Source organism: Idiotropiscis lumnitzeri, chromosome 11 (genome assembly GCF_059441095.1).
Source record: "Idiotropiscis lumnitzeri isolate Australia: NSW breed Sydney's pygmy pipehorse chromosome 11, RoL_Ilum_1.0, whole genome shotgun sequence".
NCBI classification, from domain to species: Eukaryota; Metazoa; Chordata; class Actinopteri; order Syngnathiformes; family Syngnathidae; genus Idiotropiscis; species Idiotropiscis lumnitzeri.
In genome coordinates, this window is record NC_142401.1 from 3,258,176 (window position 1) to 3,273,516 (window position 15,341).

Consider the following 15,341-nt stretch of genomic DNA (forward strand, 5'->3'; position numbering starts at 1 on the left):
GGCAGCACGCAGATAAGCACACGCAAACGCCTGAAAGAATAGTTTATTTGTTAAAATTTGCTGAAAGACACTCCATTGAGAATGACAAAAAAACATTTGACGAGGGACACACAATGTTGTTCGCACATTTGTGAAAAATTGGATGTGCTTCAAGTTTTTTTTTAAAGGATGCTCATTTGGTGCTTGATTTTAAAACTGCAGAATCAGGGGTATTGCAATTAAATTTGAGTTTAAAATCACCCACAAAAGCAAAGCGATGTGCCTTGGAGTGTTTGCAGATAGGAGGAACAACCAATCACATTATTCAATGTGCCTTCAAAACTACATGTTGTGTTTTTCTAACACCAACAAAATGGCTAATGCAAGCACACAACTTTTGAAATTATATTCTGGATCAAATTCTCAAATACAGTACGTCAGTGTTAGAAAAAAACATGCATAGGCAAGTACACATTCATTCATGAAAATTGCATGATGCATCTGATGAATTAAATGCCTTTTTGAAGTTTATCTGTACTTCATAGTACACCTGCAAAATAGTGGTTCGTTTAAAAAAAATGCATTGTACTTCTAACACAATTAATTTATAGATCATTTGACAACCCCACCTCCAGAAGAAAAAAAAACTGGGGAAAAACAGGATTGTCTGGTAAAAATCAGCCAGTGATCACCAAAGTTAATGGAGATGAACAATTACAAACACAAATATTAGTCACAAGAAACAAACTGCACCTCAATCAATTATTCAGGTATCAAAAATATGACGACCTACAGTCCTACTGTAAAATAATCAATCTGATCTGTATCTTTTATTGTGTCGCTGAATATATTGAAAAATAGAACAGTGATTTGTATTTTGCACTGCAGCTACACTTTAAGAAGTCCTGCTTTGGCTAACTAGCAGCAGCAGCAGTAGCTCTTAAGCGCTCATAAAAAGACATGCACCCATTGTGTGTCATGGTAGGAAAACAGATCTCTCAGAAAAATGCATAGACTGTAATAACATAAGGTGCAAGAAATTGCTGGAAAATAAAATATTCTTATATACACCATACGGGGGGGAAAAAGTATTTCACAATGTGCCAATTCACTTAAAGAATATCCCTTTTGTACCACCTCAAAGACATCCCATCAAGGACAAGTGTGCAAACCCTGATTCCTGTAAAAAAAAAAAAAAAATAATAAACCTTATATCTCTCAAATATTTGCTTTTGCCAATACTGTCACAATACTAAGGCCAGAAAAAAATCTTCCCTAGGTATGACCACATAATAAATTCAAGTTAAATTTTATATTACTCTTAAAATATACATAAGAATGTTCATATGTGTAAGCATTTCTATAGTGAATAATATTCCGTTTTAATACTATTGCAGTGACACACACCCAGACATAATCAGTCAACCAGCTCCAAATAGGATCAATAACGTTTATGTGTACCATGACAAGAAGGGGTGGGGATTGGTTAGTCTTACTAACATTTACTGTTGGTTCGTTTCAATCTGAATCTTTACTTGAAAACAATTTAGGTCAACAGTCCTACTGACACTCACCTAACGTAAGAGACAGACTGCACGCTGACATTCAGTCTCTGGGGGCGCATTTGCGTCTCGCTCACAAGTCCTCATCCATCTCAAGGCTGCTCCTGCGGCTGCTGCTTGAGGCACCCGGTGACAAAGGAGAGAAGAGGGGCTCGCCCACCGCCTCTGGAGACAGGGCGCACCCGTCGTCCATAAGAATGTCCCCCAAGCCCACATCGGGGTAAAGCGCCGAGGCCGAGGTGTCCTCCAGCTCTGCAAAGCTCAAACTGCCCAAGTCCAGAGGGCTGCTGATGGTGACTCCGGTGGGAGTGTCTGAGGAAGGTGGGGAGAGGAAGGCGGTGGGCAGAGGTTGTCCGATGGCTGCCGCACCCAGACTGGGGAGGTGATGCCCGGTTGTGGCGTCTACGCCGGGGTGTAGGGACTGGCCATTTGGAAGGGTTTGTTGGTGCTGTTGGACCAGGGCCGGACTGGCGCTCAGGCCAGAGGGGATGCTGGCCGTATTGGAAGAGAGACCGTGGACACGTGCCTGTATTTCCAACTCCTGAAAAGATCACCAAAGTAGATGAATTTAACTGTCTCTGTACTGTTTTTTTTTTTTTAATAATGGCATAACATTCCATAAATAGTTGCAAAATACTGAGGCATTTGATGACAATTTCTATGAAAAATAACCCCAGAATGACCTGAAAATTTAATTTGCACGACTGATTAAAGCTTCAACTGAATGCTCTTTGGTGCCTGAAAAATGGAGCTTGCACCACCTGTCACAAGTGGGTGAAAAATCTCCAACTCTTCGGGACCTACATCAGCGATGTCCTTGCATTGACCCACACATCTTCAAAAATGCCAATGGAGGACTGGATTTCTTGAGAAAGCAGACAATATTTGGAAGCCCCCAACAAAGAGTCTAGCAACTTTGACAGATGCACACTGTGCAATATTTTTCTTTTGGTTTCTCGCTCATTTAAACATTTATACAGTGTAATATTTTTCTCTCATAATATTGCTCATTTGAATGATGACATTGTTCAAGAGTCCTGTTGGCAGGACCGAGAGCAAAAGTACTGCCAACGCAGGGTCATGAATATAACCGATTTTAAGGAAACAAAAAAAAAATACCAACCTGGATACGCAACATTAAGCTGTGGTTCGCGTGCTCCAATTTTTTCTGGCGTAGTTCGACATCCTTGGCTCGCTGTTGCTCCTTCTGTAACTTGCGGATGTAATCCACCGAGGCCTTCAGGATGGTGCCTTTATTCCAGCGCATCTCACTTTTAACATAAGAAGCATGTTTGACAGAGGCAGTAACAGAAAATGAGATTTTATTTTTTGTTTTGTTTTTCGAGATGGATATTGTTGAGACTTGGCTCACAAACACTACAATTTAGTCCTTCAGTGGTTTAGCAAAGACACCCAAAAACAAGTTAGAACTCACGGGTCACTTGACTTGGGTATGAGCGTACCAAGCTCCTTTATACGATCGTTTATATTAAATCGCCGCCTCCTCTCAACTGTTAAGAAGCAACAGAATAGATAAAGAAATAATAATTATTATTGTAACATGTCAGGCAACAATCGAAAATGATTTTACAAAGTGACCAGACATTAAATCTCAACATACTTAAGTTGTGGTTGTCTTTCTTTTGCCTTTCCTTCATAAAAGCTTTGGTATCAGCATCTGAAAGATAAAAAAAAAAAAAAAATCATGCAATTACACCAAAGATCCTGTTTAAGTTCCGCTACACACACACACGAGTACATTGCACTGATTGTACCATACCAGTAATTTCCCTTTTTATATTTGGAAGATCAGCAGGACAGGAGTTGCTGACAGTAAGAGTGGGTGCTGCCATTCCAGGACTGTGATAGACATCCAGCAGATTTCCTGGGAGCTAAATAAAACAAACTTATTATACAGGAGTCGGAACACATGCTGAATGCCAAAAGCAGAGTTATGTGTGAGGAATATGTGAAAATCACAACTTCCCCATTCTCGCTGAAACTCTTAAAGCAACCACCTCCCAGTGAAAACCAAATTGTCATTCATAGCCCAATAGATGTTTTGCCCAACATCGTTTAAGCACACAATCAGGTACAGTGCATACGCGTCATCTTACAATTGCAATATGAAAAAAAAACAACGACACTTTTTCATTTTAAAGATTACAAACCTCAGTGTGCTTCTTTTTTCTTTCTTCCAACATCACCATAATCCTCATTTTCAGTTAAGTGGCAAAAGTTCAGCAATTCCTTTGTGCCTGTAACCCTCGTATCTTTGCACTGCACGTTTTAACGAGCACTAAACACATTGTCCGACTCCTTGCTGTGTATCCTTACTGGTTACCCCGCCCAGGCAGCACTTTTGTGACAAATGGTAAGTAAGTGCTAAGTACATATATTCATTCCAACAGCTATTCCTGTTTCGGAATTCCAGCACAGATAAAAGACGCTCCATTCGAGGAAAAACAAAACACGTCCACTTACAATGGTGGTGTGACTGTTTTTCCAATAGCCTGTCATTTATGAGTGAAAAAAAAAAATCGGTAAAGGAAGCAGAATTATTCTTACCGTGCTAGGTAACTGAAGACCTGAGTCAATCAACGTAATGATGTCATCATTAAAACTGGATTCCAGACTAATTATGTCGTCGATAACGTCTTCAATCTATAAACAATAGATGACAGGGAACACATGGCACAATCTCAGTGCAAAGACATGTCCAAGCAATGCTTATACACTATAAGGACAATCTACAAAGCACTCAGCTGTAAAAACAATTCCGCAAGCTGTAAAGCAGCCTCATGTCACAGACATGCTAGTGGAGAAGCGGCATGGTTAATCGGCAGGTGCGGTATTTAACATCCTATTGTGACACCAGGCAAACAAGTATATGATGACAAAAGGCATGCAACATTAAAGTGGGACTGGGACCACATCACTGCAGAACAAACAAAAAGTAATTAGGTAAGAAATGAGCTGAAGGTTAGACTTCAAACTTCTCCAAAAACACACTGGAAGTTAACAGAGAGACAACTATTGGCAAGAATGTGTCATCTGCTGCGTCAGCAAACCGCTGTTCTAAAAATAAAAAAATAAAAGATTTTGGCATACTTCCTCCTTGTTGGAACTGATGTTAAGTAGGGCCATCGGGCTGTTAGGGGCGCTGCTGGCCGTGTGGGCAACCTCAGGGGCGGAGCTGCACTGTGGCACAGGCGATACACCGAGCGTCTGAGTAATGGCATTGTTACTCAGAGTGGTGGAGAGGTACTGCTTCACCTGTTGCCTCTGCGCCTGCTGGATGTGATACTTGGTGGGGTTCTCTAGGTGGGTCTGCACCTGCATCAATCATTCAAGCAGGAGTTCAGAGCTGAAGATTTCGGCAAACTAAGCGCACCGAGGCGGACGGGCAACGCAGAGGACAGGCTTACTTTCAGCACCTCCACGGGCACCTGCGCTGGAGGTGGGCGGGCAGCATTTGGAGGCAGTGAGACGGAGATGGCAGGAGTGGAGTCAGCGGGCCGGAGCTGGGTGGCGGAGGCTTGTCGCTGGGCCTCTCGTCTCTCCTGCTCCTGAGCTTGCTCTCGCATCAGCTGCTGCCGCATCAACACACGCGACGACATGGCTGAGGACAACGATTGAGATCTAAGGATGAAGCTGCAAACAGGGGAAAAAAAGAGAGCATTTTTGAACAGATGTGATCTGTCTTCATATAATCTAACGATGACATGGGGGTGAGAACATCTCATTTCTCTAAACATTTGCGTCGCCTCCTTGCTCCTTATGTTATCTCCTTGACTCCTCAATGGAATCTCTGGTAGGGGGAGTGAACATGTATAGAGAGGAGTCAGGCTCAGGGACTGAGTAGGTTGCATTTAAAGAAACTTTTGTACCCCAAATTGTCCATAGGAGTCAACAGGTGCTAAGATAAGCGGTATCAAAAATGGATTCTGGTAATTGCTTGAAAGACTTTTGGAAGAAAACGCTCAACAATAAAAAAAATCATTAATGTCAAGATCCGTCATTTTCTGGAATTGAAAAGCACTGATAATGCTGGAACGCAAGTAATTGTCACCTAAAGGTCATAAAACACATTCTGTGCATACAATCAATGTGTCGTACTATCCTCTACACTTCATTTAATGTTTCCTCAAACTCATTCTGGTGACAGAGACGCCTGATCTCATCAGGCAAGGTAAAAGGGAGGGCGGGGGGTTGGGAGTGGAGGGAGCGTTTGACAACAGAGGTGTCAACGTGCCCATGATTGATAGGATGATTTAATTATTTTATTTTTTTAAATGAAGGTCTAAGATCCCTGGTGGAAACCCTACACCAGAGTAACTCTTTCATGCAATAGTCATCTGCCGTAATTGTGGGAATTTTGGGGAACCTCTCAATGATTTAAGAGAAACAGCCTGTATCACATATCACTTCACTTGTAATATTTGTCTTATAAATTGAATATTTATTGAAATGTTTGCGCTGGTGTGCATGTGTCAGAGAGTGCTTCTACTGCTGCAATTTGACTGAACTAATCCACTGTAGTGACCTACTGAAAATAGATAGCTTCTACCGTGCGAGCAACCATTACGACCAGGTCAGCTGGTCTAGGCATCTAGTGAATTATAAATTGCACGTAAATATGTTGAGAATGTAGAATGCTTACTTAATTATTGACTTTATATTTCCCAATATACGTCAACTGACGCAACTTCATGGCATTGGTGTGAAACAGCACGTACATCTCCTGTCAACAGTTTGGTCAATAAATAATGTAATTTAATGTGTTGAATGTAAGCCGCTCGGTCAAAAATTTGAAGTGCTGGTTTGACAGCTAACTGTCGGAGGCCTTAATTACAACTTTATGATAAAAAGGTGCGGATTGTACACAACCAAGATACTATAGCTGACAATTGTTTTTAAATGTGCGTGTTAGCTACAAGATGCTAATCGCGAAATACACATTTAAATTCGGAGTATTGGCTATTTTGTAATATTGCAAATGCGTCGTTTTGTTTTGGGTTTTTTCTTGAGGGGGGGGTGTTGCTTAGCTAGCCAACTAGCCATGGTTGTATAAGGAGCTAACGATACCGGGTTAACGCTTTCGAGGTAGAAACGTAACTTTAAAACATACTGTAAGAACAAAAATGTTCGACGGGATGACAGCCATGAATCCGGGAAGTCCTCAGCTTTTTCTGGCCATTTTATTTACGTCGTTGACTTGATAATAGCGGCCGCTAGCCATGGCCGCCGCGACCAGCGCTGTTTACCTCGAGCCGACGTGCTGAGGTCATCCATCGACTTTTTTACCCGGAACTTGTTGACTATTGGAAGGCGGTTACGTGACTTACTAAAAATCTAATTAAGTAATAACAAATTTTCATCGCGGTCCTTAGGGCGGAGTTATGACCGTGAAACTATATAAATCTATAATTGCCTCATAATATTATTGCATACATGTTGATAAATTAGTAGTTTTTAAATCAGAAAAGGGGGGTGATAACAAAAAATTATTAAAAAAAAACAATTGCCGTGTCTCAAAGTAATTAGGAATTAGGACATATTGGTACATGATTTAACTACAAACGACAATTTGACACACGGCTTTGACCCTCAGGTCTTGAGTTTGACAAACGTGTACTAAATGATTTATCCTCAAACTGATCCAACACATTTAATGCATTTTGTGAATGGCAAAGACCACACCAAAACTTAGAAAAGAAGAAAGGCAAAGCATAGACCAACAATCTTTTTGTATTCTTTCTTTAATCAGCTGTCACAAAATGAGAAATCCATTGCAGCTGTTAAGGTGTCTGATAGTTTGGTAGCAAGCTTGTCTGTAAAAGAAAAAGAAAAGAGATCAAATTAGAAGCACAGGTAATGACAATAAGATAATTAAAGTTAAGACTCAAACCTGCTCTTTTTTGTTGTTTCTTCCGCTTCTTCCCGGCAGCCAGGAGTGCCTGGCCTTGTTGTAAAGGATCTACATTCACAATATCTTTCAAATCTGGAAGCTTGGATGCAGGATCAGTTCCAGGCAAGACATTCTTAAACTTCTGAGATTTTATCTCCACTGTCATTGGTCCAAACTGTTAGATAGATAAAATACATTTGATTTGGTTCATTATGGCAAGATAGACCATTAAGTAATTGTTAAACCACACACATAGAATTTGACAAGTCTGTTATTTCTCTCACGACAAAGGATTACTTTTCTTCACACCTCTGGATCTTGATCATCCTCCATTGATTCAACCTCATTTCTAAATTCTGGCTCATGGACTGACTCTTCTTCCATTTCGTGGTGAAAGGGAGCGTGTGCTTGGTGGCCATTTGTCATTCCCATGGTTTCCATGCAGAAACCCATTTGAATATCAGAACAGGATGGATCTGAAACATGACATAGTACATCAAGCTTGCACTACTGCATCTTTTCAGTCCATCCATACACAAACTAAACAACATTCGTGAAAGTGCCACTGCTAATTTAATATGCAAGTACTGTAAGCGCATTATTTTTAGTGAAATCCTTTGCCTAAATTACCAGGGAAAATTGCACAATAAGATTAGTGTAACTAGAGCTTATTACCTGCAAGAACTTCCAGATTTCCTTTTTCAAGTTCATCCCAGTCAAAAGCTTTCCCCATCTCTGTCACAATTTCAGCACTGACATGCGTAGGAAGTGTGTGTGTCTCGGGGGGATGAGTGAAATAGCTGATCCTTCCCCTGAAGAACACTTTAATGAACAATTATGTGGCCCAACATTTTTTCGGCCTCTAAAATCAAACATTTGACTCACCCTGTCCAGTCCATTAATACGCTTTTTGCTGCTTTGTCAATGTCAGGAAGCCCGCCTTTTCTTAATTTGCCCTGACGTCGTGCAAGCAAGGCCAAGAATTCCAGAGCTGTGTGAAAGTCTGATACTCCGTAGTGCTGGAGGATCTGCACGACCATGGAAATGGATGCAAGGACTGTGTCACGGCTTTAACAAGGTTTTATACAACTTAAGAAAGCAAACAACATACTTGTGCCTTGTTGCAACGTCGGAGGATGGCTTCAACAGGAGGAACTGGATCAACCAACTGTTCAATTTTCACACAATTCCGGAGAATCATTGCAGCGTCACTTGTTGACGTTGCCATGACGATGCCGGGACAATCAAGAAGCTTAATGTGTTTGTCCAAGTGCACTTCTTGAAGGCACCTAAAAGTGAAGGAAAGTCATTAAAAAAAAAAAAAAAACCTAGAGCAGACAAGTTGATACAAATTTACTGACAATTAAGTACTTTTGCTGTTGAACTACATTTTGATTTTAAGAAAAATGTTACTATGTAACATCGAGAACTGTATGAAAAACTGTATTAAAAAAATAATATTCTGCGTTTTGAGTAAACATTTTCAAATGATAAATTTTAGAGCTGTAACCGAAATATCATAAAACCATAATATTTTCGTTCAAGGGAATCATACCATCACCTTGCAGCCATTAGATTTCCTTGTTCGTTATTATTTATTTATAATAAAGGCCTAATCAATCAAACATCCTCGACAGAATTTCTCACTTGGTGACACCAGGAGTTGCTCCAACATTACAAGCTCTTGCCCGTTTTAAACTGTTGATCAAACTGCTCTTCCCCACATTTGGAAAACCTGAAAAACAGAAGCCACACTGCGATTCAAATTGTAACTAGAGAAACGGTGTGACTATGGTGATTTTCTTCACTACGAAAAAAAAAAAAATGTTTTGCATAAAACGTAACAACAGTGTAAAATGCAGGAATGGAACATGTGAAACTGTCAGGCTGCTGCCGTGTGTGCTTACCTACAACACCTACAGTGATGGCCGTCTTTATGTCAATGTTGCGGCAGTAGTTCCCGAGTAGCTTCATCAAGCAATCGGCACCTATACAAGCGCTGCTGTTGAGAAGCTCTGTGGTAGCTTGAGTCACTGATACATTACTGCGTTTCTGTCAAAGACAAGAGGCAAAACTAGTGTCATTCATACACATACCGTGCAACACTCATAAAAGACATACACGGTGGCAAGAAAAAGTATGAACACTTTTGCAATTTCATGGATTTCCGAATGAATGTTGAAAAAAAACACTCGATGGTTGTAGAAAAAAAGATATGTGGGGAAATTTGTGACAGGTACCAGGTTTTTGGACTGCTGTTGAGTAGATGCCTTGAAAGCCACTGTTGGAAACTCATTCCGCAGATATTTAATCCACTTCTCCACAATTTCCTTTGAGACTAAATCTAGAATTGGAATAAAATGTCAGACAAGTCCAAGCAGTTGTTCCCCAATTTAAAGATCTGAAAAAGAAAATTCTCTAAATGTGTTGAATTGAACTTACCAATTTTATTTAGCACCAAGACAATCTTTTTGTTTGTTCCACTTTGAATGACTGCCTGCTCAACCTGAGGGCATCGGCATCCCAGTGGGTCACGTGCATCCAAAACTTCTAAAATCACGTCTGCAGCCTCCACAACCTTCATGACAAGAATTATAAGATGGGTGTGAATCAATCCAGCAATTTAAACATTAGATTATTATAAAAGCTCAGCATCACAGCTGTGTACGAAGCAAGCGAGAATGCAAGATGCAAAGTGACCTTTTTAAATTCTCTGTAATATGCTTTTCTGGAATTCTCATTTTCAAAGTGCACATGTTTTTCCAAACTCTGAATCTCTGTTTCCTGCGAACAAACGCACAGTTACAATATTTTAAAAATGGTGGTCTGTGTCCCAGAAACGGCACTTGTACTTACCCTCTTCTCAAACTCTCTCTGCCTCTGAAGAATGTCATTTTGAAAGCTTTGCAAATTCCTCCTCTTCATCAGCTGTTGTTCTCTGGAGATCTTTTGCTTTTCTTGGAGCTCTTGAAGCTTAGTTGGTAGAGTAAAAGAAAGGTACAACATCATGTCACTTTAGCCTCATAACTGAGTGAAGGTGAAAGCTTTACCCTTTGCTGTCTGACTTCTTCTGGCTTTCGGCCCCTGCCTTGTTTCACAGATGACTGCTCCTTAGAACTTGTGGACTCCGAAGCATCAGTATTTTTCCCATCTTTATTCTGCATACAGGGGATATATCAATTATGTGATTAGAATTTTCCGACTCTGTCGCGTCGTTACTTTCACAGCCTATGGAAGTCTACAATATGGAGGTGCATCATTAAATACGCCTGCCTCTAACCAATCTTGGACTTTGTTTTGGACTGAGTGAGCCTCACGCGTAGAACCGAAGAGTTAACTGTGAAAGGTAGGCTAGAGTAAAAAGTCAAGAAAACACGTACCTTTCGCTTCCCCAAAAGAGCTAGGCGTTTAGCTCGTTTTTGCTCTGTAAAATACAAATCATATATATATAACTATATGCACTTGAAATTGTTTAGAGTTGATTTTTAAAAGACAAAAGTCCAGACCAAAATGCTACGCACTTGATTTAGACATAGCTCCGCCGCACCGAGTTCACGTGTGAGAGACAAAGATGTGCGCATGCGCAATAGTCCGTGCGTAACTTCCGGAATTTCAAAATAAAACAGCCATGGCCTCCACATGGGACATATTTTGAAGATGAGATATTGAGTCAAGAAGTTATATATACAAAATCATCAAAAGTCAGTGGGATGTTAGAATTACAAATTAAAGCAATGTTCTGTATTGTACATGCAATTTCATTGTAGTTAGTTCGGGCAATAACATTTATAGAGCGCCAAATTTTCGAAATTCACTTCCATGATTTCTCAGAATTTTTGTCTTTTTCAAATCCCGTTGGAACATTTCAGCGTGACTGCGGGTGGGGAAGAGTTTTAGATGAGTTCATGTTTTGTTTTATTCAACTATATTTAATTTATGACAGAAGGTAAATTTGTTTATTTTTAAAAAATATTCCTATTTTGGTTGTTTTGACTGAAAAGGAAATTTTATTTTGTTTTCCATGTGGCCTGAGTGACCTCACTAAATCGATCTTTGGAAATTATTTGTCTTCAGGATTTTTATTTTGTACACAAAATGGGAAAGCTGTTGCTGATGTTCTGAAGAACAGGTATCAACAATGCAAACATTCACTTTTTGTATATATGTGTGTGCGTGTGTGTGTGGGGGGGGGTGTGGGGGTGTGTGTGGGGGGGGTGTGCATATATATGAAAATAAGCAAACTTTATGATAAAAGAAACATAATAATGGATTGAATGCCTGCATTTTTTTGTTTTATTTCTCATTTGCCAGAAAGCTAGATATGCTAGAAAAACATTCATAAAAATAAACAATAAATATGAGTGTACAAAGTGTGATGGTTGCCACATCTTCAGTAGCTAAGCACTTTAAGCTGGAGCCACAGAGGAGACTTCTGTCTTTGACGTAGATACTTCTGAGCCATCATCAACTTGTTTGCCAAAGAGCTGCATGATGCATGTGCGAAACTGACGAAAGAGAACAAAAAATTATGCGTCAAATAAAATATTAATTTTGAATCCGTAATCGGTTGACCATTACCTGTCGATTCATGAAGACATAGATGATTGGGTTGTAGATTGTTGCGCTCTTGGCAAAGTATGCAGGCATTGCTGCCGCGAGCGGATGGAAAGCATATCCAGGATTTGCTGCAGCAAAGCAGGCAAAAAAAGTGTACGGTCCCCAGCAGAAAATGTACGCCACGATCATGACGACAACCATCCTGGATACTTCTCTCTCTGCTTTCTGTGTGGACTCGGATTCCTTCTGCTGCAAGGCAACCTGCGGCAAACGAGTGGATACTCTTTAACTCAGGATGGGGAACTAGGACGTAAAGCATTATGCGGCAGATTTCTCAAACTTACAGTTCGGATAGCCCACCACACTGCAAAGTAGCACAGTATAATGATCCCCAGTGGGATTAAGCAACATGTAATCATAAGAACAATCATGTAGGACTGAACACCAGGGTCTTCACTTCCGCTGAATACATCAGGTCCGCAGGATGTCTTTAATCCGTGAGGCCAGTACCTGATACAACACAATTATTGGTTTCTGATAAATCAAAGCACAGTGATGAGAATATTATACCTGCTCCATCCAAAGATCGGGGGAGCACACCATATGGCGGACCAGATCCAGGAGAACACAATTCCGCCCGTTGCCCACTTGGCATCAAATTTAATGTTTCCAAATGGTTTGCATACAACTATCCATCGCTCCCAGGAGATGATCGTCAGAGACCAGAGAGCAGTGATACCTATGGAAGAAGCAGGATCCTCAATAAAGCAAAAATAGGACAAAGGAGATTTACTTGTGCTATCAGATTCCTTTGGAGGCCACTCACCACAAACGGAGACAGTGTAGCCCTCAAATATGCACATTGGGTGTCCAAGGATAAAGTAACCAAAACACTGATTACAAACACTGATCGTGCTGGCGAAAACGGTTTCTCCCAGATCAGCTATGGCAAGATTGACCAGAATCCAGTTGAGGGGGTGACGGAGTTTCTTGAATTTTGCTGTTGCCACCAAGACGAGACCGTTGGTGAATACTGATGCAATAACCACGAAAAACATCCAGCATGTTGCGACATTGTAAACCCAGCGAGGGGCAATGTGGTAATTGGGACCTTCGAAAGGATCTGTGGGATAAAGAAAGATATGGAATGATAATTTTATGCATTTATTTATGAAAATAGGTTCAGTGGTCACGGATGGCGCAACACCAGCTCTAGGAGGCGGCTACAGAAATCTGCGTAGCCCATTTAAGCCCTGCCAGCATTTGATTTGATATTCTAACATAGATTGATAAATTATTTTCCGAGCCCCACTATCTATCGGTCAAAAATTCTGGAGCAGTCCTTGTAAGTGGCTATTTAATATAGAAAGGCAAGTCTGACAACAACTATGCTGAATTAAAAAAAAAACAAACAAAAAAAACATCTTTTACGTTGTGAATTCCTGAACCCCAATTAAAAAAAATATATAAGTCAAACTGCTGTGAAACAAAACATCTGTAATATAATAGATCTAATAATTAATAAATATATCTAAAACACTGCAGTCTCCTTTTATGAGTAATCTAGGGTTTATTCAAGAGACCAAAAAAGTATACAACAATTTTTAGACACAAGACTGTGGGGTCTCCTCTCTTCATATTCCATACACAAAACTCAACGGCGTACAGAATGAATGAGAACTAAGACGAATGTAATACCGTACCTCGGGTGTTATTGCTGTTTGTATACGCAAATGCAGATTCCCTGGTCGTCTCTTGGTATCGCCTGGCAGCAAAGACCGGTTTATCCCAGGGCTGTGCCATTATGATTTGAACGAGGAACTCCGGCGCCCTTTCTCGCCACTTGCACGTGTCTTTAGCTTTTATACTTTTGCTTCAGAGAACTCTGATAGGATTAAGTCAAAATCAAATTATAGGCGTTGGGTGGCGCTTTGCAGCAATCCACAAGCCAATGAGCTGCAACTGTAATTAAAACCACCAGTAATTGGGTTAACATAGCAAATGCCATAATAACCTTGTTGGAAAGTAGATTTCCGTCCACTGACTGAAGATGCGGATTAATTGGCGAGCTCAGTACGAATAAAACAAATTTGGCGTGGCAGTAGCACAACCGTACGAACTTGGACTTTGGCTCAAGGTTTAAGTCCTGCTTCAAACCAAAATAAATGAAAAGTAGAGATACTGCACTGTGATTACTGTTTAGCTGACGTGAAGCAGGGCACTGCTACACACACACAAACGCACACACACACACAAAACCCCGTCTTCAGCACCATTTGTTCATGCCTGCATGCGCGTGACCTGCTTCTCTGAGGTGTGCAAAAACTGAAGTCTGAACTAAATGTTCCCTAGAAGGCTTACATTCAGTCGAAATACATTTCCAGACAGAGAATACATGGCTCGCAAAAAAAAAAATATGTTTGCGATGAACATGTCATATCATGATGATAGTGCCCTACATGATCACACTATCGATATTAAAACAATATTACTGAAATTATTTTTAAAAAATCACAGACGTGCATCAAACCTCAATATTTAGAAGATAAAACATTAACAAGGTTTATTTATTTAATTTTTTTCAAGTTCAGCGGGCCGGATTAAAACGTTTAACGGGCCACATGTGGCCCCCGGGCCGTAGTTTGCCCTCACCTGAGTTAAGCATTCATTTAGGTAAAGGAAAGGGAAACCTCAGCTCTGTATCATGGGATGCATTGCTTCTTTTGTGAGCATCGGTTGTTCACTACTTTTTAGGATGTACAGTACTGTGGGATACACACACGTTGCTCATTCTGACGGCATTACAAAATGATAAACTCACAATTAGGCCACTGTATTAAAGTGAACGCTGTAGTTGTTGACATGTGATGCAAGGTAGACACCCACCGAATAATCTCCGTGTAAAGAGAGTTCACCTCGGAGCAGAATGGTTCAACAGCCTTTTGATCCTAAACGCTCACGTCATCGTCCTCATGGAAAGGGCACAGTAAAGGTGATTAACACATCACGATTTATTTCGCGGAAGCCAAAAGGTGAACACGTTTGGTGTCCTATATATGAATGTACCTCGTCGGAGAAATTTGCATTATGAATGTATTCCATTATTAGAGCTGCTTCAAACGCGTTGAGGTCGGAACTGGGACAATCCGAGTGGGATAAGTCAGATTTCCCACGTTCCTTTAATGCAGCAATAGGCTTAAATCCGAATCGAGCCGGATGGATGATACGTTGCTTCTTTCTGGGTCAGTACCTACCGAGTCTTAAATCTTTGACAAGCTGTTTTTGAACATCTAATCAGTCTGTAGGAGTCGTCGCTGCATTGATTCACCTTT

General features: G+C 40.5%; 3 protein-coding genes across 4 annotated transcripts; all 3 read right to left on the reverse strand.

Annotated features, from left to right (window-relative positions):
• Positions 1 to 26: 26 nt before the first annotated feature.
• On the reverse strand, positions 27 to 6,834 carry tfe3b (transcription factor binding to IGHM enhancer 3b). The gene is made up of 9 exons (XM_088308431.1): positions 6,673 to 6,834; positions 4,970 to 5,195; positions 4,653 to 4,877; positions 4,110 to 4,205; positions 3,322 to 3,433; positions 3,163 to 3,219; positions 2,977 to 3,052; positions 2,665 to 2,812; positions 27 to 2,082 (listed from the first exon to the last, which is right to left on the reverse strand). The coding sequence occupies exons 2-9, from the start codon at positions 5,159 to 5,161 to the stop codon at positions 1,615 to 1,617; spliced, it is 1,374 nt and encodes a 457-aa protein (XP_088164557.1). The 5' UTR covers positions 5,162 to 5,195; positions 6,673 to 6,834; the 3' UTR covers positions 27 to 1,614.
• Positions 6,835 to 7,198: 364 nt separating this feature from the next.
• On the reverse strand, positions 7,199 to 11,083 carry gnl3l (G protein nucleolar 3 like). Of its 2 annotated transcripts, none has more exons than XM_088309142.1 (15): positions 10,974 to 11,083; positions 10,833 to 10,876; positions 10,503 to 10,610; positions 10,309 to 10,425; positions 10,153 to 10,236; positions 9,895 to 10,030; positions 9,693 to 9,796; positions 9,360 to 9,504; positions 9,100 to 9,187; positions 8,564 to 8,741; positions 8,338 to 8,480; positions 8,128 to 8,264; positions 7,762 to 7,928; positions 7,453 to 7,627; positions 7,199 to 7,375 (listed from the first exon to the last, which is right to left on the reverse strand). In XM_088309142.1, exons 1-15 carry the CDS (start codon positions 10,984 to 10,986, stop codon positions 7,308 to 7,310), a joined length of 1,707 nt encoding a protein of 568 aa, XP_088165268.1. In that variant the 5' UTR covers positions 10,987 to 11,083; the 3' UTR covers positions 7,199 to 7,307. The 2 variants fall into 2 exon arrangements, with proteins under 2 accessions (XP_088165268.1, XP_088165269.1); XM_088309143.1 differs by having other exon boundaries at positions 10,959 to 11,041.
• Positions 11,084 to 11,722: 639 nt separating this feature from the next.
• On the reverse strand, positions 11,723 to 13,880 carry LOC148326767 (red-sensitive opsin). The gene is made up of 6 exons (XM_088308321.1): positions 13,713 to 13,880; positions 12,836 to 13,132; positions 12,580 to 12,748; positions 12,354 to 12,519; positions 12,031 to 12,270; positions 11,723 to 11,957 (listed from the first exon to the last, which is right to left on the reverse strand). The coding sequence occupies exons 1-6, from the start codon at positions 13,810 to 13,812 to the stop codon at positions 11,859 to 11,861; spliced, it is 1,071 nt and encodes a 356-aa protein (XP_088164447.1). The 5' UTR covers positions 13,813 to 13,880; the 3' UTR covers positions 11,723 to 11,858.
• Between the last annotated feature and the right edge of the window lie 1,461 nt (positions 13,881 to 15,341).

Coding starts and splice junctions, on each gene's coding strand:
- LOC148326767 (XM_088308321.1), bottom strand. CDS start 13,812: ATGGCACAGCCCTGGGATAAACCGGTCTTTGCTGCCAGGCGATACCAA. Junction 13,133..13,712: donor AAACAGCAATAACACCCGAG/GTACGGTATTAC, acceptor TTTATCCCACAG/ATCCTTTCGAAGGTCCCAAT. Junction 12,271..12,353: donor TGTGGTGGGCTATCCGAACT/GTAAGTTTGAGA, acceptor CGTTTGCCGCAG/GTTGCCTTGCAGCAGAAGGA.
- tfe3b (XM_088308431.1), bottom strand. CDS start 5,161: ATGTCGTCGCGTGTGTTGATGCGGCAGCAGCTGATGCGAGAGCAAGCT. Junction 3,053..3,162: donor GAAAGACAACCACAACTTAA/GTATGTTGAGAT, acceptor GCTTCTTAACAG/TTGAGAGGAGGCGGCGATTT. Junction 2,813..2,976: donor ATACCCAAGTCAAGTGACCC/GTGAGTTCTAAC, acceptor TTATGTTAAAAG/TGAGATGCGCTGGAATAAAG.
- gnl3l (XM_088309142.1), bottom strand. Junction 10,611..10,832: donor CTCTTTTGGGGAAGCGAAAG/GTACGTGTTTTC, acceptor CCCTGTATGCAG/AATAAAGATGGGAAAAATAC. Junction 10,426..10,502: donor AAGAAGTCAGACAGCAAAGG/GTAAAGCTTTCA, acceptor CTACCAACTAAG/CTTCAAGAGCTCCAAGAAAA.